This window comes from Coenobita brevimanus, chromosome 33, assembly GCF_032717465.1.
Source record: "Coenobita brevimanus isolate Jiangsu-jjx chromosome 33, ASM3271746v2, whole genome shotgun sequence".
Taxonomy (NCBI): domain Eukaryota; kingdom Metazoa; phylum Arthropoda; class Malacostraca; order Decapoda; family Coenobitidae; genus Coenobita; species Coenobita brevimanus.
In genome coordinates this window covers 14929965-14957488 of record NC_136986.1, presented here as the reverse complement: position 1 = coordinate 14957488, position 27524 = coordinate 14929965, and the positions used below count along the sequence as shown (strand labels likewise).

The window sequence follows — 27524 nt, the reverse complement described above, 5'->3', positions numbered from 1 at the left end:
CACCTAATGTCTGACTTGGCTCGTATTTCTGACTGTGTAAAAATAATCTGATTGTTTTTAATGCATCAAAGACTCGGTTTTTGCACCTATCAACCTGACAAAATCTTCCACAGGTATACCCACTTATGTTTGATAATACTCAACTTAATCCTGCATCATCGTTGAAAATGCTTGGGATTTCATATGCTCAGGACTTGCCTTGGAAAGATCATAATATATCTCTTGCAAAATCTGCTTCCAAGCGATTGGATGTGCTAAGCCGACTCCGTTCCTTCTTTGCCCCTGCACAATTGTTGACTCTATACAGGGGTTTTATCCACCCCTGTGTGGAGTACAACTCTCAGGTGTGGGGAGGCTCCCCACATACAACTCTTCTCAATAGGGTGGAGTCAAAGGCCCCTGTGTGGAGTACAACTCTCATGTGTGGGGAGGCTCCCCACATACAACTCTTCTCAATAGGGTGGAGTCAAAGGCTTTTCATCTCATTAACTCTCCCCCTCTTACTGACTCGCTTCAACCTCTGTCTCTTTGCCGCAATGTTGCATCTTTATCTCTTTTCTATCACTATATCAATGGTCACTGTTCCTCTGAAATGTCTGCATGCATTTCTCCACTTCTACAACGGGCGTGTAGCACCCATCTAGCAGCAAACTCTCACCCCTTTCCTGTCCAACTCTCTAATGTAAGAGTTAACCGTTACTCCCAGTCCTTCATTTATGCAACAGGTCAACTCTGGAACTGTCTCCCTCTGTCTGTATTTCCTGCTTCCTATGATCTCCAATCTTCAAACGCAGTGTGTCCAGGCATCTCGAAATGAATGGATCTTGAATTTGGCTCTCTCTTGTATTTAGTTTTTCTCTTTGAAGGAACAGTTTTGTGGGCTCATTGCCTTTGGTTCCTTATTTCTCACAAAAAAAAAAAGATAAAGATGCAACGGTGCGGCGAAGGGACAGAGGTTGAAGGGAGTCAGTAAGAGGAGGAGAGTTAATGAGATGAAAAGCCTTTGACTCCACCCTATTGAGAAGAGCTGTATGTGGGGAGCCTCCCCACACATGAGAGTTGAACTCCACATGGGCGCAGATAAAACCCATGTATAGAGTCAACAATTGTGCAGGGGTAAAAAAAGAACGGAGTCCGCTTAACACACCTAATCTCTTGGAAGCAGTATTTACAAGAGATGTAATGTGATCTTTCCAAGATAAGTCCCGAGTAAATGAAACCCCAAGCATGTTCAAGGATGATGCAGGATTAAGCTGAATATTATTAAACATTAGTGGGTATACCTGTGGATGATTTTATCGGGATGATAGGTGTAAGACCTGAGTCTTAGATGCATTAAAAACAACCAGATTATTTTTACCCCAGTCAGAGATACGAGCCAAGTCAGACATTAGGTGTGCCATAGCCTCATCCCTTGTTTGTTGAAGTAACTGCTGAGAAGGGTGTTGCGGGAACCGAATGGAAAGGTGAAGGGTGGAGTCATCAGCGTATGAGTAGATAGAGTTAGATGTACAACTTAGAAGGTCATTGATGAATAAAAGGAAGAGAGTTGGTGAGAGGACAGAGCCCTGAGGAACACCACTGTTGATAGATCTAGGAGAAGAACGATGGCCGTCTACAACAGCCGCTATAGAACAACCAGAAAGGAAGCTAGCGATGAAGGCACAAATAGGAGGATAGAAACCGTAAGAGGGCAGTTTGGAAATTAAAGATTTATGGCAGACTCTATTGAAAGCCTTTGAGATGTCAAGTGCAATGGCAAAGCTTTCGCCAAAGTCCCAAAAGAAGGATGACCAATTGGACGATAGCTGGAGGGTTGGGAGTGGTCACCCTTCTTTGGGACTGGCTGAATGAGAGCAAACTTCCAGCAAGAAGGAAAGGTACAAATTGACAGACAAAGGCAGGGTGTAAGAACGGAAGCATAGTTCTTGAGAACAACAGGAGGGACTCCATCAGGCCCATATGCCTTGTTAGTGTTGAGGTCAGTGACGGCAGAAAATACATCAGCTGAAGAAATTTTAATGTTAGCCATGAGGAAGTTAGAGAGGGAAATGATGAGGGAACAACACCGGAATCATCTAAGGTGGAACTGGAGGAGAAAGTCTGTGCGAAGAGATCTGCTTTATCAGTAGAAGAAATAGCTACAGAACCATCAGGATAGAAAAGAGGAGGGAAGGATGGTGAGGTAAAGCTGTTAGAAAGGTTTTTGGAAAGGTGCCAGAAGGAGCGGGAAGAGTTCGAGTTGGAGAGTTGAGATCATCACGTACGGATGGAATTATTTTTAGCTGAGCAAAGAACAGACTTAGCACGATTCCGGGCAGAAACATAAAGATGATGTGCTTCAGGGGTGGGTTGGCTCCGGTACCTTTTGTAGGCCCTCTACTTGTTGTGGACAGCATTAGAACAAGCGTGATTAAACCAAGGCTTTCTTGCGTTTGACAAAGGACACGAGATAGGAGTGTATGCTTCCATGCCCGGGAGAATAAGCTCCGTAATGCGCAAGGCATAGATGGCTCCCGGCCATGGAAGCAATAATCATTCCAGGGAATACTGGCTGAGGGCCTCTTTAATATCAAAACAGATACTGTTCACTCATCATTCTCTTTTCCGTAGTGTTTCTGCAACTGTATCCTATTAGCTGAATAAATTTTGTAACACATGATTTTCCTTTTCTAAAACTGAACTGTCTTTCTGTTATCATATCGTATTACTGCAGATGGTTTACCTAAATTTTTCTCATTAGTTTTTCTAGTACCTTGCACACAACACTCGTCAGAGATATTGGTCTATAGTTGGATGGATTCCGTTTATTTCCTTTCTTGAATAGGGAACAATGATTGTGTGTGTGTGTGTGTGTGTGTGTGTGTGTGTGTGTGTGTGTGTGTTTATGCGTGTTCTGTTTGTATCTTACGGAGTCAGTCTCTCTCTCTCTCTCTCTCTCTCTCTCTCTTTATGCGCCAGTGTGTGTGTGTGTGTGTGTGTGTGTGTGTGTGTGTCAGTCTCTCTCTCTCTCTCTCTCTCTATGCGCCAGTGTGTGTGTGTGTGTGTGTGTGTGTGTGTGTGTGTGTGTGTGTGTGTGTGTGTGTGTGTGTGTGTGTGTGTGTGTGTGTGTGTGTGTGTGTCTGTTTATGCGTGTTTTGTTTGTGTCTTACTGCGTCAGTAACTCTCTCTCTCTCTCTCTCTCTCTCTGTATGCGCCACTGTGTGTGTGTGTGTGTGTGTGTGTGTGTGTGTGAGTCGGTTGGGTGGGTGGAGTTGATGAGGTTGAGATGGTGGGTGTGGTCGTTCGGTGCATCGCCAGGGTGGGTGGACGGTGATAATGGTGGAGAGGAAGGGTGGACAGTTGTTGGGTGTGGTGTGTGGAGTGGCTTTGGGTGGGTTTTAGGGGTTAGTGAGTGGATGTGTTTGGTGGGCCGAGTGGGTGAGTGGCTGGATATGTGGGTGGTCAGGGAGGGGTCGGTAAGTTAGGTTTGGATAGGATGAGTTTCATGGATAAGTCGGGTTCGAATGGGTGAATGGGGTGGCGGAATGAATGGGGTTGGGTATGATGGGTGGTTGGGCATATGAATGGGCGAGTGGGTCGGTGGGAGGAGTTTGTGGACAGGATGAGTGGATGGGCAGGGTTAGGTGGATGGGGAGTGTTCAGGGAAAGGTGGGAGGGTTGTGTGAGTTGATGCGATGGCTGACATTGTTGGGTGAACAGGGTGGGTGGAATTTGCGAGTGAAGAGGGTGGGTGGTAGGGGTAGCAGGCAAGACAGGTTGTCGGGATGCGTGGGGAAAGTGGGTCGCCAGGGTAAGTGGGCACCGTTGGTCGCCAGGGTGGCTGTGACGATTGCGTGGTCGGGATGATCAAAGTGGGTAGTTGGGTTGGGTTGCTGGATGGGTTGAGGGTGGGGAAGTGAATGAGTGAATGTGTTAAGTGGCGTTGTTGGGTGAGCTTCGTGTGTGGTATTCGTGGGTTAGCAGGGTGGATAGCAGGGATCGGTGGGCTGGGTGGGTGGCAGGGGTGAGGTCGGCAGGTTGTGTTGGATGGGTAGAGTTGATAGGTGGATGAGTAGGTGGGTGCACATGTGGCTGTCCAGATGACAAGGCAGGAGAGGGACGTATCTGGCCATGTAACTTTTAACTGTTACTTGGATTTTAGTCTTTCACTTAGAAAACGTTGGATAACTATTTGGAAACCAAACTCTATACATTAAGGTCATTGTATTGAAATCTGCTCAAATTTCGATATAATTACTTCTCATGGAACTGAAGATGAATCTATGCACTTCATTATACACCCAATAGTAAAAAAAATAAAAGTAACATTACATGCGGCAAGACGTGAGAATTAGCGAAGCTTCGTATCTGCGATGCATCCGCCTAACAAATCAGTATTTTGGTGGGGGTAAGGAGGGGTAGTTAGGGGAGTAGACGTGTGCCATTAACCTGACCTCTAGTGGCAGATCATCCTGTACCATGAATTTCTGTCCGGAATTGTACATCTAATCCTATCCTCACGTACGCTGATGTTTCCACCCCTCACCTTTACATCCGGTTCCAGCAACTTCCATCTCAGCAGTTACTTCAACAAACATGTGATGAGACTGTGGCACACCTAATGTCTGACTTTGCTCGTATCTTTGACTGTGGTAAAAATAATCTTGTTGTTTTTAATGCATCAAAAACTCAGTTTTTACACATATCAACCCGTCAACGTATTCCACAGGAGTACCCACTAATGTTTAATAATATCCAGCTCAATCGTGCATCATCCTTGAACATGCTTTGGGTTTCATTCACACGGGACTTATCTTGGAAAGATCATATTGCATCTCTTGTAAAATCTGCTTCCAAGAGAATAAGTGTGCTAAGCCGACTCCATGCATTCTTTACCCCCTACACGATTTGTTGACTTTATACATGGTTTTTATTTGACCCTGTTTAGAGTACAACTCTCATGTGTGGGGAGGCTTCCCGCATACAGCTCTTCTCAATAGGTTGGAGTCAAAGGCTATTCATCTCATCAACTCTTATCCACTTGCTGAACTCCTTCAACCTTTGTCTCTCCGCCGCACTGTTGCATCTTGATATCTTTTCTGTCGCTACTTCAATGGTCACTGCTCCTCTGAACTGTCTGCTTGCATCCCTCCACCTCTATGGCGGGCACATAGGATCCGTCTAGCAACAAACTCTCATCCCTTTGCTGTCCAACTTTCTAATGCAAGAGTTAACCGTTACTCCCAGTCCTTTATTTATGCAACAGGTCAACTCTGGAACTGTCTCCCTCTGTCTGTATTTCCTACTTCCTATGATCTCCAGTCTTTCAAACGCAGTGTGTCCAGGCATCTTGAAATGAATGGATCTTGAATTTAGCTCTCATCTGTATTTTTTTTTTCTTGGACGGAACGTTCATGCGGGCTCAGCCTTTGGATCCTTCTTTGCATAAAAAAAGTACATGTTTGCACTTGTGAGACAAGTTTACTTCTACTGTAACCTGAAAATTATTTATTTCTGGCACTTGTATATCGAGTTCATCCACCATATCCTGAGATCATTTCCGTACACCCGTACATTTCCTTATATTCTATATTCTTCTGTGGTAAAATCATTTACTACGGTAATTTCTAAGTGCACTAGAGGAGTAGCACACAACAATTACTAGCTCACTATCACAACAAATCCAATTTGCATGTACAGTATATTGCGCTGTATTACCATAACACATATTTGCAGTTGTACTGCATGTTCACTAGCAGTGTAACCCATACCTTTTATATATTATAAACTGTATTATAAAATCTTATGTAGTAAAATTACTATATACACTATTTACACTTTCCCACACACCAGGGACTGAAGAAGTCTCCTTTAACTCATTGCACTGGTAGAGCATTTCCTTGTGAACCTGCTGCCGTCACTGACAGTTCAGGCAGACATGGCACTGCCTGTACATTTTTAACCTGCAGGTGCCTAGGTTCACCATGCGGTGACACGTGAGATAGTCTGCCTGGATGACCCTGCCAGGCATTACTGCAGCTCTGTGTCCTTGGTGCAGCAGTTATGCCAACAATCTGTTTGAACAGTATGAATGCATTCACAACAGTGAGAGCAGAAAAGTGTAGGAACACCTTCTTGTACCACCTGCAGCACATCCCGCTTGCCATGGCAGTGGATGACCGACGAGTTACCACATTTCTTGATAAGTAAAGCACCATTCTCGGTCTTGGCAGGGAAAACAGGGTAGTGCTTCCTACTTGGCTTGAGAGTACCGCTGGTTCCTGTCCCACCTTCAAAAAGAAACTTGGCAGTTACACTATACAAGGAGAAATGCAGGCTGTTATATTATCGTCTTGCTAGTTGGGCAATAACGACCAAGTCCAGCACATATCCAATCATGCAGTCACAAGCAACAAAGACTGATGCATAAGCGATGAAAGTGGACGATGTGTATTGGATAAATGCCAGTCAACCCCAGAGTAATACATGCAACTCAACCGCCACAGCTCTATGGAAAAGCGAAAAAAAATGTAAAAACCTTTTAGCATGGTCAGAAATGGGCGAATTTTGCACACCCTGTCATTGGGTAGGGGTCTCACTTTGGGGGGAAAAGTGCACGAACCATAATATCGCAAGGTACTCTGTAATGTGCCATGTACCTCCCAAAGAGAGGTGTGGCTGTGATGTCGTCCATGATCCAATTGTCCTGTATGGCATGTCTTTTTCATATGCGCCATCATTACGGTCAGTTTGCTAACCGCATAAGCAACGTTGGGTCTGATTAGTACTTGGATGGGTGACCGCCTGGGAACACCAGATGCTGTTGGCATAACGTTCTCCCTACGTGTCAAGTGGGGTTGGTGAAGGATTAGTGCCCCTCCCTGTAAAACAATTAACTCTAAGCCCTTGGCCACCCCGTTTGGGATACATGGCGTCTGGCAAAGAATGAAAAAATGAATAATTCACCGACTTCAACAGGATATCATTCCGTCATGTTTACTCTTGTCACAGGAGGGGATAATACAGTGTAGGGAGAGTTTCTGGTGATAATGATCCTGTGCCCAGGTATTCCTTCAAGGACAATGAAAAAAAAAAAATGGCGTGAAAAATCCATGATGCACGAATTGCCCATCCCCAGTAAATGTGCCCAAATACCTGTCTAGGATCATAAAAAGCAGCCTCCTCGGGCTGAAACCCTTTCCCCTCCCTTTACACAATAATTTTGATTGTCCGCACACTTGGCTGATGGGAATTAAGGAAATGGGCACGTGCACCACGTATACCACGGCCACAGAAATGCGTAAATCTCTGTTTTTATCTATGAGTCCTTATTCCTCTCTGTAATTTAAGTGTACTGTCATTTGTGTCAAGTCCCCATTGTCTTACCAGAGTAGGTTGATTCTTTTTCTTTACTAATTTTGCGTGGGACACCCTGTTATGAGCTTGTGTGGCATTTCAATAGCTTTAAGAACAACGTATACTAATCCTAGGCGAGATCTTAGCACCTTCAGAACCGTAACGTATCATAAATTTTAACCGAGTAAAACCAAAGAATTTTAATTGAGTTTTGGAAGGAGTTTTCGTTGTGAAAGATTTGATGGAGGCTATTTTTCACCCCTGTATTTTAAAAACTGTCCAAAGTTCAGTAAAATCATATAGCGGTGGTAGGAATCCTCCCTCCACCCCCCCCCCCCAAAAAAAAAAGAATTAATAAAAGACGCTGTAATATCTTAGTGGCTAATATACACGTACACTTTTCAGCAACAGTATCTGCCAACCCTCTAATTTTCCCAACAAGCACAAGGAAATCGTAGCCAGAGTTCCACACTGAAAAAAAGCCTGCAGTCCAGTGCTGAGATGGTAGTTCAAAGCTTTGCTGGACTGAAGAGAGAACAATGCACAGTGGTATTATTACTTGTCTGTCTATACTCTCATTTTTTTCCCGTTCATTATAAATTGTCCCAGATGTTTGTTTTTTTTCCCTCTTTTGCATCTTATTTCACACAGCTAAGTGGCAGAATAATAGTTTTGTGGTTATATATCCTTTCATTGACAATTTTCATGATCAGCAACATATCATAGTGCTGATATCTAGTTACAGCTTAGCATTCAGGATGGAGAGGCAATTATATTAGGCCAAGTTAAGGTGAAAAGAGAAGAGTAAGTTCTCTTTATCCATTGAGAAACCCTGCATACGACTTTGTTTCGGCTAGAGAAACACAGTGACGAGTACACAGAACCAATGGCTCACGTGGGAAGCAATTAAGTGGACAAGATTTACTGCTAGAAAACATCCAAGGCAACGAAAAGATGGCATTATGTGACGAACAGACTATAAGTGGAATTAACTTCATACATTTTTTTTTTTTCGTTCATTCCTACTACCGCCAGAATTTTTACTCAGGAGACAATTTTCAGACTGAGAGGTTCGATATACTTTTCTTAACGAAGGGGTTAAATTATAGCTTCAATTAGATATAACTTCCCAGTACTGCATGAAACTGTCTCTTCATTAACTAAAGTAATTTTTTTTTTCTTTATGCGAGGGACAAGGAACCAAAGGCCATAAGCCCGCAATAACAGTTCCCTCCAAGAGAAAAACAAAATACAATAGAGAGCAAATTCAAAAACCAATCATCTCGAGATGCCTGGACACACTGCATTTGAAAGACTGGTGATCATAGGCAGCAGGAAATACAGACAAAGGGAGACAGTTCCAGAGTTGACCTGTTGCATAAATGAAGGACTGGGAGTAACGGTTAACTCTTGCATTAGAGAGTTGGACAGAAAAGAGATGAGAGTATGCTGTTAAACGGGTGCTACGCGCCCGTCGTAGAGGTGGAGGAATGCATGAAGACAGTTCAGAAGAACAGTGACCATTAAAGTAGCGATAGAAAAGTGATAGAGATGCAACGGTGCAGCGAAGAGACAGAGGTTGAAAGGAGTCAGTAAGAGGAGAAATAATGAGACGAAAAGCCTTTGACTCCACCCTATTGAGAAGAGCTGTATGTGGGGAGCCTCCTCATATATGAGAGTAGTACTCCACACAGTGGTGGATAAAACCCCTGTATAGAGTCAATAATTGTGCAGGGATAAAAAAAGAACGGAGTCAGCTTAGCACACTTAATCTCTTGGATGCAGATTTTACAAGAGTTGTAATATGCTCTTTCCAAGATAAGTCCCGAGTAAATGAAACCCAAAGTATGTTCAAGGATGATGCAGGATTAAGCTGAATATTATTAAACATTAGTGGGTATACCTGTGGAAGATTTTGTCGGGTTGATAGGTGTCAGAACTGAGTCTTAGATGCATTAAAAACAACCAGATTATTTTTACCCCAGTCAGAGATACAAGCCAAGTCAGACATTAGGTGTGCCATGGCCTCATCCCTTGTTTGTTAAGTAACTGCTGAGATGGGCCTAGCGGGAACCGAATGGAAAGGCGAAGGGTGGAGTCATCAGCGTATGAGTGGATATGGTTAGATGTACAGCTGAGAAGGTCATTGATGAATAAAAGAGAGTTGGTGATAGGACAGAGCCCTGAGGAACACCACTGTTGATAGATCTAGAAGAACGATGGCCGTCTACAACAAAGGCCATAGAACAACCAGAAAGGAAGCTAGCAATGAAGGCACAGATAGAAGGATAGAAACCGTACGAGGGCAGTTTCGAAATTAAAGATTTATGCCAGACTCGATCAAAAGCCTTTGAGATGTCAAGAATAATGGCAAAGCTTTCGCCAAAGTCTCTAAAGGAGGATGACCAGGAGTCTGAAAGGTAGGTGAGAAGATCAGCAGTGGAGCGTCCCTGACGGAACCCGTACTGACGATCAGAAAGAAGGTTGTGATAGGAAAGATGCCTTAAAATTTTTCTATTGAGAATTGACCCGAAAACTTTTGAAATACAGGACGTTAAAGCAATTGGACGATAATTGGAGGGTTGGGAGTGGTCACCCTTCTTTGAGACTGGCTGAATGAGAGCAAACTTCCAGCAAGAAAGAAAGGTACAAGTTTACAGACAAAGTCGAGTTTGCCTAAGCAGGGTGTAAGCACAAAAGCACAGTTCTTGCGAACAACAGGAGGGACTCCATCAGGCCCCTATGCCTTGTTAGTATTAAGGCCAGTGATGGCAGAAAATACATCAGCTGAAGAAATTTTAATGTCAGCCATGAGGAAGTCAGAGGGGGGAAGTGATGGAGGAACAGCACCGGAATTGTCTAAGGTGGAATTGAAGGAGAAAGTCTGTGCAAAGAGATCTGCTTTATCAGTAGAAGAAATAGCTACAGAGCCATCAGAGTAGAAAAGAGGAGGGAAGGATGATGAGGTAAAGTTGTTAGAAAGGTTTTTGGCAAGGTGCTAGAAGGAGCGGGAAGAATTCAAGTTGGAGAGTTGAGATCATTTAATATGGATGAAACTATTTTTAGCAGAGCAAAGAACAGTCTTAGCACGATTCCGGGCAGAAACGTAAAGATGATGTAATTCACGGGTAGGTTGGTTCCGGTACCTTTTGTAGGCCCTCTCCTTGTTGCGGACAGCATTAGAACAAGTGTGATTAAACCAAGGCTTTCTTGTGTTAGACAAAGGATACGAGAAAGGAATGTATGCTTCCATGCCAGAGAGAATAACCTCCGTAATGTGCAAGGCACACTCAGATGGCTCCTGGCCATGGAAGCAATAATCATTCCAGGGAAAATCAAAGAAGTACTGCCTGAGGGCCTCCCAATCCGCGGCTCCAAAAATGCCACAGACGGCGTTTCCCTGGAGGGTCCACAGTCCATACCGGAGTGATAGGACAGGTTAAAGTGATAAGGTTGTGGTCGGAGGAGCCCAAGGGAGAGAAAAGATTAACAGTGTAAGCAGAAGGATTAGTTGTAAGGAAGAGGTCAACTATGTTGAAGCTCTCTCCAAGGCGGTCTGGGATATGGGTAGGGTGCTGTACAAGCTGCTCTAGGTCACTAAGGATAGAAAAGATGTAGGCTTATTCACCAGGTGGATCAGTGAAAGGGAAGGAGAGCCAAAAGAGGTTGTGAACATTGAAATCTCCTAAAATGGAGATTTCAGAGACAGGAGAAATGGATAGAATGTGTTCCATCGTAGAAGATAGTCAAAGAATTTTTGATAGTCAGTAGAATTAGGGTATAAGTAAACAGCACAGATATATTTAGTCAGAGAATGAAAGGAACGCCAAAGCCAGAGTGTAGAGAATTCAGAAGAATCAAGTTCAGAAACACGAGAGCAAGATAAGTTGTTGCATATAATATATATACACAACAGCCACCTTTGGCTTTGAAATGAGTATAGAGAAAGTAGGAGGATACAGAAAAGGGTTTGCTATCAGTTACCTCAGACAGCTGAGTCTCTGTTAGAAAGAGAAGGTGAGGTTTAGAGGAGGAGAGGTGGTGCTCAACAGAGCGAAAGTTAGAGGAAAGGCCGCCAATGTTGCAGAAATGAAGAAGTGAGTCAGACAGTGGTTCCAGGCAGCTCAAGTCGTCACCTGGAGAGGGGCGGAAGGTGGGGAGTCCCCCCCCCAGGGACTCTGAGGCTGAGTGCTGAGACGCCATGATTTTTTTGAATTTTGGAAAAGGAAGTGTAGTGTGTACTGTGCATGTAGTTTGGTGTCGATAGTTAGAGAAATTTATATTGGTGAGCATGCTGGCCTACTCTCTTTGGAACTGAGACACTGGAAAAGTTCAGCAAAGGGGGATGGTTAGGAACTAGTCCTGAGGGCTGATGAAATGGGAGCTCCAGCACTCCCTGTCATCAGCTTTCCATCCTCCTCGCGAGTACTGCCCTGCTCGACTGTTGCTACAGTCTACTCCTACCAAATGTTAAATTATACCCTTGTAGTCTCGAGTGAATAAAGATAATTCATTCTGCCTGAAAACTATAAACGTATTGTGCAGGTACAGCATGTTGGTTCACTTGCCGTACAGTCCCGATGGTGCCCGGGTGCTGCAAGTGGCTTCCTGGACCCCCACATCAGGTCTACGCTATCTCACACCCACCCTTTTCCCGGAGAAATACATCAAGTAAAGTGTACAGATTACTGGCCATTTTGGAACTGCAGTATCTTATGTATTCTCGGCATTACAATACTTGAAAAATATAAGTAATGTATCCAAATTACTCACGAGTATACTGTAGACTGGGCTATACCCATTTCATTCTAATCCGGCTTAAAACTGTCATCACTTCATCTTGAATGGGTTTAACAAGAGATTAATTAACACTAGAATATGGTACTGGTCGTGAGAAAGTGTTATGGAAATGAAGCAGAACCATAACTATGAGTTTTTCTGCATCTGAGGTATGTGAAGTATGTTGCGAAAGGTTCAAAAGCTAGTGCAGATTAGTGTAAAATAGGTATAATCCGTGGCTGACAGTATACATGTTATAGACAATGTAATCAAAGAGAGCATCGAGCCGAGAAACAATTACTTAAATGGAAATAATATTAGTAATCCAGTAACAATGATAATTTTTTTTTCATGGAGTACCTACACCTGCTTTGAATAATATGCATTACCCTTTATTTCTACAGGATTATCATAGCCTGAAAAAAAAAAGTCACTTCCACCTAATGTTGCACCGCAAGTTCCGTACGTTCAGAATATTACATTATTTTTGGCAGTTTCTATGGCGCGACGATAAACGTGACGGCGTTTACACATGAACCCTACTGGCAAGAGTCCATGGAGGGCAACACCACCAGGTACTCAGGCACTGACTACAACCAGCTGGTTGCGGTTGCCCAGGCCCTGAATTTTACTTTCCATGTTCTTCCATCAAGCAGCTGGGACGAGGTGAGAATTACATACTTGTCTACATTCAAACTTTTGCTGTTAGTATCTGTTGCTGTTGTAAAGTAATTAATTTGAATATTGCATCCGAATATATATCGGCATCGTTTTGCAATATTTAGTAGCCCACTCACTTTCTTATGCGATATGTTAGCGATTATTTAAAATCCGATCTCTACAGAAACTGCATTGTTTTCCACAAAATTAATATTCAGAAAGTATTCCCTGCAAGGGTTTGGATTTGATCTCATTTTCGCTGCTACTGCCAGAAACCTAATTTCAAATAAGATGCCATCTCTTTCAAGGTGTTATTCAAACTCGATTCAGCTCCAGCATATCAGTATTCTACAGTATCATCTTAGATAAAATGTGTAATCGTATTGAAACATGACTAACTTCACTGCCCGCAGTGATGATCGATGTCGATCAATGAAACGTACGCAAGCAGTACAAACTGTCGCTTGCATCGGTCTCGTCAGTGCCACCTAGAACTGCTTGATAAACCCCAGGGATATCCTTTTTTTTTTTTTTTTTTTTTTTTTATGAACCCCCAATATGTACATAGATAATTTTTACCACAGTGCACCACTGTTTGTGAGTGACATCGTTTTTTCTTGATTTGATATGCACCGAGGAGTTTCGACTCTATCTCTGTTATGATATGTCTCATTATTTACAGGATGTTATTAAATTTATTATTTACAGGATATTATTATACTTCATTTCAAAAAGTTTGGTACCGAAAGCAATAATTTATGTTTCATTCTGACTATTCCCTAACTGGTAAAACTAGAAAATAAAAAAAAATCCCTTAACTCGTCCATTATCGCTGGACAGTTTGCTGGCTTTGTCCAAGGGATAATTTTGACTCTCTCTCTCTCTCTCTCTCTCTCTCTCTCTCTCTCTCTCTCTCTCTCTCTCATTTAAAACACAGTGAAGGTAAGGGAATACCTTCCTGCCATCCCCCTGCTTCTTTGTTGCATTGTGCTTCTCACACTTCACTGAATTGTTTTATATCCTGACATAAGTTACTGACATTTCAAAGATCATTACTCTTCTGAAGTGAATGCCTCTGTCCCTCCCTAATAACGGAAGCCGTAGAGAATCTGCCAAGCAGTGAACCCTAGTCCCCTTTCCTGTCCAACACTTTCTTGCAAGAGCTACCGGGTATTCTCAGTCCTCATGTATACAGATGATCAAATAAAGAACTGTCATCATTCTGTATTTTACACTGCCTATGACCTCCAAACTTTTAAACTATGTGTCCAGTCCAGACATCTAGAACTAAACATGACGATGTTTGTTAGTTCTTCCTAGGAATAACAAACATTATTATACTTGGAGCCTTTGGCTCATAGTTTATTGTGCACTAAACTGATCAGTTTCTTTCAAATTAGAAAAGGCATCTTGATAAGATTTAAGGAATGTTTCATCATAACTTTTAGTTCGAAACATTTCCCTGAAAGAGTTTATGGTAAAAATGACACACGAGAATATATATATATATATATATATATATATATATATATATATATATATATATGTATATATATATATATATATATATATATATATATATATATATATATATATATATATATATATATATCAACTGGGTCTTTCATTTCTTTATTTTTAATGTTATATTTAATTGCAGGTGACTGATCAGGTGCAGATTCGTAAATCATTCATGGCAACAGTGATATATGGTGTTATTCCACAAGAACTAGAAAGGTAAGATCTTAAGCTAAGGTTAACCTTTCCACTGCAGTGTTCACTGTTTTTATTGATAATTCGATTTAACTGCAGATAGTTTTATGCAGCAAAGAAAAGCTTTACATTGTCAAAAGATAGAGATAACCTATCTAACCTGATATTGCCTAATGTCTTATTAATTATAGGCAACGTAAGTGATGAAAATAATTTTTGAATTTTGTTTTACTTGCTAAAGTGTAGTAACTAGAAAATGATCCTGTCAGTACACAAAAGTCAAGAGCATTCTTCTACTGACTGCCTACAAATGTTAAGAAGCGAGATTTGCCAGTTAGATAGCTGAGATTTTTCTCAACGTTTCCCGTACCGTAGGCTAGTTCCGGTACGAGTCAGAGTTGCCAGTTTGCCTGCAGTTAGTGAGCGTAGTAATTTCGGAAGTTATGCATTAATTTTTCTGCTCTTTTTCTCTATAAAGTTTTATATAAGTGATTGCTTGGTAAATTATGTAATTTATATTAAGTTGGTATGGTAAATGATTTAGAGTGTTATGTAATGTGAGATAACTCTGGCATGTTTTCATATCTGCGAGTTGGTAACTGTTGTTCTCGTAGAATGTAGACGTCTCTCGAATAATGTAAGCTTATGTAAGATGGGGTACAGATTATTGCAAGTCTAGTCGGGTTTCAGAACAGTTTGAGGGAAGTGCAGTCGGTTTCCAATGTAGTGCAGTGCTGTTAGTGAAGTTTGTAAAAAGTTGGTGGCAGGCATTAAGTGTAATTACTGTCAGTGAAGATTATTTTCGGTACTTGTGTAATAAGTGAAGTGTTGGCAAGCATTAAGTGTACAAACTGTGAAGTGTTGGCAAGCATTAAGTGTAATAACTGTGAAGTGTTGTTAAACATTAAGTGTAATTGCGATTGTATAGATCCAGTGCTTGTGAGAATAGTGAAGAGAAGTTGGAAAGCACCATGTGGAATTTTTTTGAAAATAAAGAGAGTGAACTTTAAGAAGCCAGTGTTTATTTTCGCCTCAGCTGATCTTGTGTACTGTGCACCTAAAGGCTGACCATAGGAAGAACTCACTGGGTAACGTCCTTCCTGTACTGTACTACTGCTGTTGGAGCCTGCGGCAGTGTGGGACAAGGACGTAACACTGGTGTCAGGATTGTGGGATTATTTAGGGCTGCAGTTAGTTTAACCTTCGATATGGAAGCAGAAGGTGTGGAGACAAGGTCTCAAGCTGGGCAGGAGGAGGAAATTTCCCTGGCGACAATCGTGAAGCTATTACAGGCACATTATAAAGATCTCGAAGAACTAATACAGGCATGAGGTGAACTAGTAGAGGCAAATAAGGAACTATTAAGGCACAATTGTGGGGAACAAAAAGAACGATATGAACAACTTCAAGAGGCATCACAAGAGCAACAAAGGGAATTACAGCCGAGGATGCAAGGACAGCTAGATGCTTTCATGGGGGAAATCAAGGAAGAACAGCAACAGCTTAAAGAGGAAGTAGTTGCCAAGCTAGAGCAGCAGAAGTATAAGGTAAATAATAATGTGATGCAGTGTACACAGCATGTAGACAAACAGTTGAAGACAGTTAGTGAGGAAATAGTGACGGAGTGCAAACAGCATGCGGACAGCCAGCTGAAGATTAGTGAGGGAATAGTGATGGAGTGCAGACAGCATGTAGATAGCCAGTTGATGCATGTAGTCGACCATGAGAAGATAATTAGTGAGAATATGGAGGCTGTAGAGAAATATTGCACTGCTGAGCCTCAGGTTAGTGTACAGAGAGCATATGGAGGGAATGAACAGTGTATGGTGAATCTTGACGGATCCAAAGCCTCTAAAGGTAGCATTACAGGGATGAATAATCAGAATGCAGAAGTTTTATGTCCTGGCCTAAATGATGATGCCCCAGTTTTTAGGCCCCAAACCAGTGAAGTGCATGGCTATAATGTGGGTCCAATTAAAATGAAACCTCAGGAATTTGATGGTAGAGTATCTTGGGAAGCATACTGTGCACAGTTTGAGTTACTTTCGGATCAGAATGGTTGGGATGATAAGAAGAGGGCTGCAGAAGACCCACCACAGAAGAAATGCAGAAGAACCTTGATGAATAGTGTGTAGGAAGACAGAACAGCCAGCAAGAATTGTAGTAGGAATGGGAATCAAACGAAGAAATAATTCTGTACTGTAGTGACAGGGCCGGCATCAGATGATGAGGACCTGGGGAGGATGCAGATGGAGGATGCAGATTTACAGCCAGTGCTAGAGTGGCTGCATCAGAGTACAGTGCGACCATCTTGGAAAGAAGTTTCTAGGTTAAGCCCTGCAACCAAGAGCTACTAGAGTCAGTGGGACCTTCTTTGCTTGAACAACGGACTACTGGAGCATCAGTGGGAGACACCCGATGGCCTCAGCAAGTATTGGCAACTGGTGGTTCCGAAGAAGATGAGGTCTGCGATTTTGGATGAGTCCCATAACCAGATCACTAGTGGGCACCTGGGAGTGAAGAAGACTCTAAGCTGGCTGCGACAGAAGTTCTACTGGATTTTTTTTATGCGAGGAAGAAGGAATCAAAGGCCATGTGCCTGCAATAACAGTTCCCTCCAAGAGAAATACAAAATACAATAGAGAGCCAAATTCAAGATCCGATCATTTTGAGATGCCTGGACACACTGCTTTTGAAAGACTGGAGATTATAGGCAGCAGGAAATACAGACAGAGGGAGACAGTTCCAGAGTTGACCTGTTGCATAAATGAAGGACTGGGAGTAACGGTTAACTCTTGCATTAAAGAGTTGGACAGAAAAGGGATGAGAGTTTGCTGCTAGACGGGTGCTATGCACCCGTCGTAGAGGTGGAGGAATGCATGAAGACAGTTCAGAGGAACAGTGACCATTAAAGTAGCAACAGAAAAGAGATAAAGATGCAACAGTGCAGCGAAGAGACAGAAGTTGAAGGGGGTCAGTAATGAGACAAAAAACCTTTGACTCCACCCTATTGAGAAGAGCTGTATGTGGGGAGCCTCCCCACACATGAGAGCTGTACTCCACACAGGGGCGGATAAAACCCCTGTATAGAGTCAACAATTATGCAGGGGTAAAGAAAGAACAGAGTCGACTTAGCACACCTCTCTTGGAAGCAGACTTTACAAGAGATGTAATATGATCTTTCCAAGATGAGTCCTGAGTAAATGAAACCCCAAGCATGGTCAAGGATGATGCAGGATTAAGCTGAATATTATTAAACATTAGTGGGTATACCTGTGGAAGATTTTGTCGGGTTGACAGGTGCAAGAACTGAGTCTTAGATGCATTAAAAACAACCAGATTATCTTCACACCAGTCAGAGATGGAAGCTAAGTCAGACATTAGGTGTGCCATAGCCTCATCCCTTGTTTGTTGAAGTACCTGCTGAGATGGGCGTTGCGGGAACCAAATGGAAAGGTGAAGGGTGGAGTCATCAGCGTATGAGTGGATATGGTTAGATGTACAGCTGAGAAGGTCATTGATGAATAAAAGGAAGAGAGTTGGTGATAGGACAGAGCCCTGCGGAGAACCACTGTTGATAGATCTAGGAGAAGAACGATGGCCGTCTGCAATAGCGGCTATAGAACGACCAGAAATGAAGTTAGTGATGAAAGCACAGATAGAAGGATAGAAACCGTAAGAGGGCAGTTTGGAAATTGAAGATTTATGCCAGACTTGATCAAAAGCCTTTGAGATGTCAATTGCAATGGCAAAGCGTTCGCCAAAGTCCTAAAAGGAGGATGACCAGGAGCATAAAAGATAGGTGAGAAAATAGCCAGTGGAGCGTCCCTGATGGAACCCGTACTGACGATCAGAAAGAGGTTGTGATAGGAAAGATGCCTTAAAATTTTTCTATTGAGAAATGACTCGAAAACTTTTGAAATACAGGACGTTAAAGCAATTGGACGATAGCTGGAGGGTTGGGAGTGATCACCCTTCTTTGAGACTGGCTGAATGTGAGCAAACTTCCAGCAAGAAGGAAAGGTACAAGTTGACAGAAAAAGGCGAAAGAGTTTGCCTAGGCAGGGTGTAAGAACAGAAGCACAGTTCTTGAGAACAATAGGAGGGAGTCCATCACGCCCATATGCCTTGTCAGTATTGAGGTCAGTGATGGCAGAAAATACATCAGCAGAAGAAATTTTAATATCAGCCATGAGGAATCAGAAGGGGGAAGTGATGGAGGAACAGCACCGGAATCATCTAAGGTGGAATTGGAGGAGAAAGTCTGTGCAAAGAGATCTGCTTTATCAGTAGAAGGAATAGCTATAGAACCATCAAAGTAGAAAAGAGGAAGGAAGGATGATGAGGTAAAGTTGTTAGAAAGGTTTTTGGCAAGGTGCCAGAAGGAGTGAGAAGAATGCGAGTTGGAGAGTTGAGAGCATTTAGTATGGATGAAATTATTTTTAGCAGAGCAAAGAACAGACTTAGCACGATTCCGGGCAGAAACATAAAGATGATGTGATTCAGGGGTGGGTTGGCTCCGGTACCTTTTGTAGGCCCTCTCCTTGTTGCGGACAGCATTAGAACAAGTGTGATTAAACTAAGGCTTTCTTGCGTTTGACAAAGGATATGAGAAAGGAATGTATGCTTCCATGCCCGGGAGAATATCCTCTGTAATGCGCAAGGCACACTCAGATGGCTCCTGGCCATGGAAGCAATAATCATTCCAAGGAAAATCAAAGAAGTACTGCCTGAGGGCCTCCAAATCCGCAGCTCCAAAATGCCACAGACGACGTTTCCCTGGAGGGTCCACAGACTGCACTGAAGAGATAGGAAAGGTTAAGGTGATAAGGTTGTGATCGGAGGAGCCCAACGGAGAGAAAAGATTAACATTGTAACCAGAAGGATTAGTTGAAATGAAGAGGTCAAGTATGTTGAAGCTCTCTCCAAGGCGATCTGGAATACGGCTAGGGTGCTGTACAACCTGCTCTAGGTCATTAAGGATAGAAAAGATGTAAACTTGATCACCAGGTGGATCAATGAAAGGAGAGGAGAGCCAAAGGTGGTGGTGAACATTGAAATATCCTAAAATGGAGATTTCAGAGACAGGAGAAATGAATAGAATGTGTTCCATCATAGAAGTAAGATAGTCAACGAATTTTTGATAGTCAGTAGAATTAGGGGATAAGTAAACAGCACACATATATTTAGTCAGAGAATGACAGGAAAGCCGAAGCCAGAGTGTAGAGAATTCAGAAGAATCGAGTTCAGGAACACAAGAGCAAGATAAATCGTTGCCTTTATTTACACAACAGCCACCTTTGGCTTTGAAATGAGTATAGAGAAAGTAGGAGGATACCGAAAAGGGTTTGCTGTTAGTTGCCTCAGACAGCTGAGTCTCAGAAAAAGGTGATATTTAGAAGAGGAGAGGTGGTGCTCAACAGAGTGAAAGTTGGAGGAAAGGCCGCGAATGTTGCAGAAATGAAGAAGTTAGTCAGACAGTCGTTCCAGGCAACTCAAGTCATCACCGGGAGAGGGGCGGAAGGCTGGGGCATTTATGGTCCTCCCCCCTGGGGATTCCGAGGCTGAGTGTTGAGACGTCATGATTTTTTTTTTAATTTTGGAAAAGGAAGTGTAGTGTGTACTGTGCATGTAGTTTGGTGTAGATACAGTAGTTAGAGAAGTAGGGGTTCTACTGGATTGGCATGCATCAGGATGGTGAAGAGTGATGTTGGGCCTGTGAAGTGTGCTGTGCCAAGAAGGGACCGAAGAAACGTGGTTACACCCCTCTCCAGCAGTACCAAGTGGGTGCACCGATGGAAAGAGTTGCAGTGGACATTGCTGGACCTTTGTCAGTCACTGAGAGAGGAACCGGTATATATGTGTCGCTATGGAATATTCCACAAAGTGGCCAGAAGTCGATCCTATCCCTGATCAAGAGGCTGTGACTGTTGCTCAGGTGTTGGTTGACCAGTTTTTCTGTCGTTTTGGGTTGTCACAAGAGCTACATTCAGACTAGGGTAGAAACTTTGAGTCTGTTGTGTTCCGTGAGTGCTGCAAGTTATTAGGGATCAAGAAAACCAGGATGACCCCACTAAGGCCACAGTCAGATGGGATGGTGGAGATATTCAATTGGACCCTGGGACAAGAACTGGCCAAGTACAGTGTAGAGGGACAAACAGAATGGGACCAGAAGTTACCTGCATTGCTGGTGGCATATCTGTCTGCTTCCCATGAGTCTACTGGTTACACCCCTGCAAAACTGATGATGGGCTACGAGTTATGCTTACCCGTTGACTTGTTAATGGGAAGACCACCTGGTGATGAGTTGCCTACAGATACCACTGGCTATACAAAGCACCTTCAGGAAAGGCTGGCTGAGGTACATCATCAAGTGCGAGGAGCCCTTTAAGTTTTCAGAAGTGATGAAGTGTAAGTATGATGCCAAGGCAAGTGAGGTGAGCTTCAAGGATGGTGACCAAGTTTGGTTATACAATCCTCAGCGAAAGAAGGGACAGTCACCAAAGCTGCAAAGCCCATGGGACGGGCCTTACACTGTATTGGACCACCTATCAGATGTAAAGTATCGGATTTAGGGAGGTAGGAAATCTCGCCCAAAGATGGTACACGTGAATCGTCTGTGGCAGTCCCGTGGGCCAGGATAATACAGCTGGGATGTCTCCGAGGAATTGTGCTCACCCACAGCAGAGGATGTTGAGGAAGGCCAAGGAGCTGAAGTGCAAGAGGATGATGACGGTTCCCCAAGAGAAGAAGAGAATCAAGAAGAGGACCAAGATCTTCCTGGAGGACTGGATTGTTTGGAGGAGCAAGGGCATCGTAAGAAGTGGCGTAGAAGACCTGATAAGTTGAAGGATTATTTTGTGTATAGTTAGATGTTCCATTAAGATTAAGGTTTGTGTCTGTATATACAGTACTGTGTAGTTTTGTTAGGATGACAAAGAACGAGGGAGGGGGTAGTGTTAAGAAGCGAGATTTGTCAGTTAGATAGCCAAGATTTTTCTCGATGTTTCCCCTACCGTAGGCTATTTCTGGTACAAGTCAGAGTTGCCAATTTGCCTGCTGTTTGTGAGCGTAGTTATTTCGCAAGTTATGCATTAATTTTTCTGCTCTTTTTCTTTATAATGATTTATTTAAGTGACTGCTTGTTAAATTATGTAATTTAAATTTAAGTTTGTATGGTAAATGATTTAGAGTGTTATGTAATGTGAGACAACTCTGGCATGTTTTCATATCTTCGAGTTGGGAACTGTTGTTCTCGTAGAATGTAGACGTCTCTCGAATAATGTCAACGTATATGAGGTACTGAGTTCATTACTGGGCTAAGCACCAAAATGGCCGCCAAGCACCTACACATACCAACAAGTAGCTAAACCATCCCTCTATTCGTTGGAAGTAAAAAAGTGCTAAGAAACAACCTACAAAGGGGTCAAAATCCTGGTTAGGTAGACATGTGTGTTGCGCCCTCGCACCACGCAGCAAAAAAAACAGTCTGGTTCCGAACTAGTGTTCAAGGCAGGCAACTAGGTCCAGAATTCTGCCAGCTGTATGGTTGCTTTTCCTATGAGTTCAGCCTTTCCTATGTTCCTTATGTCGACTCCCCGTGGTGTTGAAGCGAATGTGAGAGGATTACCGGGCTATATCCCAGCCCCTTTCCTTACCCCCCTTGAAGCTGGCCAATCAGATAGTCGGGTTGCACTGCAGCTAGCCAATAAGCTGACACCTAACACTGTTCCCACCAGCAGCTGTAGTGCATAGTAACTTGCTGCTTTCTCATTATTTTATAATAATATTTTTTAACCATTATTACTATTATTATTATTGTCATTGTGTTTGTGAAGTTACTGGTACTTGTGGCATTTTTTTTTTTTAAATTCAGGTTACAGGTTCATTTTTTTATCATTCAGGTTACAGGGATTTTCTAATAATGTCCTCATACATTGAATGCTGTCTTATTTTTATATTATTATCAACAATATAATAATTTATTATGTTTTTTCTTGATGTTTGTTATGTGGTTCGTGTTTATTGGTGGTTAAAAACTCCGAGAAAAAAACACACAATTTTCCGACCTTTCAACTGCTATTATTGTGAAAATAATAATACTTATGTCATAGAACTTTGATTTTATTCCACAGTATGACACTCTTGGGACATTATGCTAATATGTTATTGACATCTTATGATGTATTGTAGTTATTAGTACGATAAAAATATTTTCTTGGCCGATCGGTCCAGCAGTGGGGGGCAAAATTTTACTTCTTCACACGATATCATCATGATTAATGACAGATAGTGCAAAACAGAGGTTATTGCAATAAAGAAAATACCATAACCTACAATTTAAAAAACACACATCAAAATAAGACAAGCGATTACCGAAATATCAAAGTTTTAAAGTCGCGAGACTTTAAACGCATTTTCTGGCGGTTTGTACTTTTGGCGCTTAGCCCAGTAATGAACTCAGCCCCTCATATAAGATGAGGTAGAGATTATTACAGGTCTAGTCGGGTTTCAGAACAGTTTGAGGGAAGTGCAGTCGGTTTCCAGTGTAGTGCAGTGCTGTTAGTGAAGTTTGTAAAAAGTTGGTGGCAGGCATTAAGTGAAATTACTGTCAGTGAAGATTATTTTCGGTACTTGTGTAATAAGTGAAGTGTTGGCAAGCATTAAGTGTACAAACTGTGAAGTGTTGGCAAGCATTAAGTGTAATAACTGTGAAGTGTTGTTAAACGTTAAGTGTAATTGCAATTGTATAGCTCTAGTGCTTGTGAAAATAGTGAAGTTGGAAAGCACCATGTGGAATTTTTTTTGAAAATAAAGAGAGTGAACTTTAAGAAGCCAGTGTTTATTTTCGCCTCAGCTGATCCTGTATACTGTACACCTTAAGGCTGACCATAGGAAGAACAATTCACTGGGTAACGTCCTTCCTGTACTGTACTACTGCTGTTGGAGCCTATGACAGTGTGGGACGAGGACATAACACTTATTTGAAATTGCCTAATGTCTTAGTAATTATAGATAACTTAAGTGATGAGGAAAATAATTTTTGAACTTTGTTTTACTTCCTAAAGTGGTATAACAAGACAATGAAGCTGTTAGTGCACAAAAGTCAAGAGCATTCTTCCAATGACTGCCTACAAATTTGGAACTGAATTCTGCACATATTACTTTCTTTTGCTTGTTCACAATAATGACATTTCTTTTGTGTCATTTATGTTACTAAGCAACATTAATAAGCCTCAGAAAGTCCATCCCATAATGAAGGGGTTAGAAACTGGATCGGTTAACTCATCTTTTAAAAAGAATCTTATCTCAGGCGATGAAAAAAAAAATGTCAGTAGCAACATATTATAGTCTGGCAGTACATCCAAGAAGGGCTATAGATTCATCTACAAGAAAAATATATTACCTGCGCCTGATTCTTGGTTACTTTCGTCTTCCCAAAATAATAAACAGAAGTGGGGAGGATAGATGGATGGGAAGATGATGATGGAGTTGTAAGTAATATACCGTAGCTTCTTGTATTCTGACAATGTTCGATGGTAAAGGAAATGATCTGGAGGGTATGCATGGAGCTATGGGAAGATGATGAAGCTGGAAATGTAAAAAAAATATGTAATATTCCGGTAGTTTCCAGATGGGACTTCAGTTTCAGTTGTCATAATAATAATGATAATAATAATAATAATAATAATATTATTATTATTATTAGCTGCGATAGCAAAGCTGGTAATGTTTTCAATCTGTCCGTCTTTCTGTCCGTCTGTCCGTGTTTCTGTTGGCAAGATAACTTCACAACCGCTCAGGATATCATTACAAAATTTTACAGGTCTGTAGTAGAAAAAAAATCGATCACGAGTTCGAAATTGGTGAAAGTATGTCAAGCTCTCTGTGTCTGTTTCAATGATAAATTCGCAACCGCTCAAGATATCATCACAAAATTTTGGAGGTGTGTAGAAGGGATGAAAATCTCCTACAATTTTGAAATTGATGAAAGGAGGTCTGTGTGTCTGTTAACACGATAACTTCGCAACCACTCAAGTTATCATCACAGAATTTTGCAGCTATGCAGTAGGGATGAAAATCCTCTACGAGTTCGACATTAGTGAAAGTAGGTCAAGATCTGTGTTTCTGTTACCATGATACTTTGCAACCGTTCAAGATATTACAAAATTATACAGGTCTGAAGTAGGGATGAAAATCTGAGAGTTAGAAATTGGTAAAAATAGGTTCTAAGTCAAGGTCATATTCCAAGCTAGATACGTATTGGCTTGCGGCTGGTGTGATTCCCCCATTGGGAGGGCCTCTAGTTATTGTCCACCTTAAGAGGAGGAACAGTAATGTTTTTCCGTGTCTCAGTGTGTGTGTGTGTGTGTGTGTGTGTGTGTGTGTGTGTGTGTGTGTGTGTGTGTGTGTGTGTGTGTGTTCCCATTATACCTCATGAACGGCTTGAGCTATCAATATGAATCTTTCAGGGTATCAAGCTATGGCCAAAATCTTGTCTGAGTTCAAAAGTTGGCACTCGGGGTCAAGGTTAAGGCTGCCAAAGGTACACTACTTTTTATTGCCCGCCTTTAGCACCATTACATCTCATGAACAGCTTAAGTTATCAACATGAATCCTTTAGGGTATCAAGATATGGCTAAAATCTTGGCCGAGTTCGAAACTGGGGACTCGAGGTCAAGATTTAGGTCAGAAACATGGCTGCTAAAATGAACTATTATTTAAAGCCCCTCTGTGGCACAATTATATCTCATAAATGGCTTGAGGTATGAACAGAAAACCTTGAGCATATCAAGTTATGGCCAAAATCTTGGACTTGGCCAACAGCATATTCTGGTGGGTGATTAGCATCTGGATTCCGAATGCTGTACTTTCATTCATAATTTATTATTATTATTACAGTATTATTATTATTATCATCATCATCATTATTATTAGATATTATTGTTATTATAAATATTATATTTATTATTATTATTATTATTATTATTATTGGTGTTCGAAAACAAATTCTTTCCTATGGTTTGATGTAACAAATGGCTATAACATCTACAAACGTAGCCTCTTTATTTCTAACAATGTTTCCAGATGGGATGTGACTTTCGCCTTTGATCAAACTGCTGGTAAATTCGCCATGGCCACGCCGGTCATAACACCCAGTTGGCTGAGCTTCTACTACCCTTTGAGTGGCCAAGTGTGGATCGGTGTCTTGGCTTGTACGCTGACTGTCTGCTTCACACTTGTCAAGGTATACATGCAAGTGGTCAGGCACGGGTGCATCCAGTATTAGTAATAACAGGCAGCAGAAAACGGTTTCTTCTTCTTCTTCTTATTATTATTATTATTATTATTATTATTATTATTTCATTATTATTATTATTATCATTATTATTGTTGTTGTTGTTCTTGTTTATCATCATAATTAATTCAGACACACGTAAATATAGTTTCACAAGGCAGGTGCTTCTGTTTAGCTCTTTCAGGATTTTTACACAAATGTACTTGAGCAAACCAGAGCATGGTTCTTCATTTTAGCGAAGCCCCGCATGGTGCCACATCTGTCTATTGCCGTTGTTTTTACTGTTTTATACTCACCGAGGACAATGGTGCATTAAACCCTCTCATGGTCGCATTTTCTTGTTCTTTCCTTGTATATAACATGAGCCAACAGTATATGATTTTTATTTAGGTGAATGTGTCAATTGGGAGAGTTGCCTATTCTTGTACCATGAACAACCCCTTGGTCAGGTTAATTCTATTATCTTTTCCAGTTAACTCCAGACGATATGTTCAAGTGAGTGTGTATCATGAGACTCACAGGTGACAATCAGAGTGAGCGATAAAGAAATATAATAGAAAAATATTAGTTTAATTTTACAGGTAAAAGTACAACGACTCTTCTTGGATGATGTTAGATTCATGGAATAAGAAACTAAAATGTATATATTGCTGTTTTTATACAACATACCCTAAACACTTTGCTGGAATATATATTTATGGTACAGATGAGTAAAGAGTGGGTTTGGATTGTTACTTCTCACCCCCAGCCTCTACTACAGCCACCACTGTCTTGTAAGTGGTAGGCTGTGTCACACTCGTTGGTTTCTTGAAACCACAGCATGGATTTGTTAATTAATTCTGCTTTCATACAGTTTTAATTTGGTCCGCCTTTTTCGACGAAGAAAGAACTTTAACCATTCCTAATAAAATGAACTCTAAAAAAAAAATTGAATAAAACATCATACTTCTCCATAATCAATATCTGACTATTCCATGACATTTTCACTATTTTAGAGCGTGCTATATGTAGGCGAAAAATTCCATTAAGAAAGGCAGAAAAAGATCAAAATTACTCTACGAAACTGGATATACGAAGCAGCTCGACAAAAAAGGGTGCGAATGACCTCATTAGAACTCTGTGTCTTCCTAACAGTAGCTGATGCGAGGAGGTTCACTTTCTTTCATGGCTGGTAGTATCAAAACCATTCCACTGTCCGAAACATCACTGCTCGCCCCTGTGACACAATAAAGAAACAGCTACACACTCATATCGTTGTATATGTATATCATTGTATATGTATGTTTTATAGATTACGAGGAGAAAAATGTGGCAAACGCGGCATGGAGTGCTGAATACTGAGTCGGTGGTGATGGAGTCTGTGGGCACCCTGTTGGGCCAGGGACTGTACGGACGCCTCTCAACCAGCCAGTCCAACCACATCCTGGTCGGCACTTGGTTGTTCTTCGGTGTGGTGGTGGGCACAGCATATCGCGCCAGCCTCATCGCTTCCCTCACCCTCCCAAGGCTGCCACCCAGACCAGAGACAGTTGAAGAGCTGGTCAAAGTAGTTGACAGGTGAGACAACGAAGAACAAACGTCTGGATGCAAAAGTGTTGGATGAAATTGAAACGTTAGTTATTGCTGGGCCCTTTGGTTATCCTCTATCACTGCATTAAAGTTCTTAAACCCTCAGTTCTATTCTTCCCCTCATTCACCAACACATCACACAGGGAGTTGCTTTTCACCCAGCAGC

The 27524-nt window shown here is 41.8% G+C and overlaps 1 protein-coding gene across 1 annotated transcript in view; it reads left to right on the top strand.

Annotated features, from left to right (window-relative positions):
- Positions 1–3767: 3767 nt before the first annotated feature.
- LOC145395799 (ionotropic receptor 93a-like) overlaps positions 3768–27524 on the top strand; it is a 58888-nt gene continuing 35131 nt past the window's right edge. Inside the window, exons 1-6 of the mRNA XM_080269336.1 lie at positions 3768–3793; positions 11884–12009; positions 12612–12783; positions 14438–14514; positions 25579–25738; positions 27081–27346. Of these exons, the coding sequence (XP_080125462.1) occupies positions 3768–3793; positions 11884–12009; positions 12612–12783; positions 14438–14514; positions 25579–25738; positions 27081–27346 (827 nt within the window). The remainder of the gene's footprint in view (positions 3794–11883; positions 12010–12611; positions 12784–14437; positions 14515–25578; positions 25739–27080; positions 27347–27524) is intronic.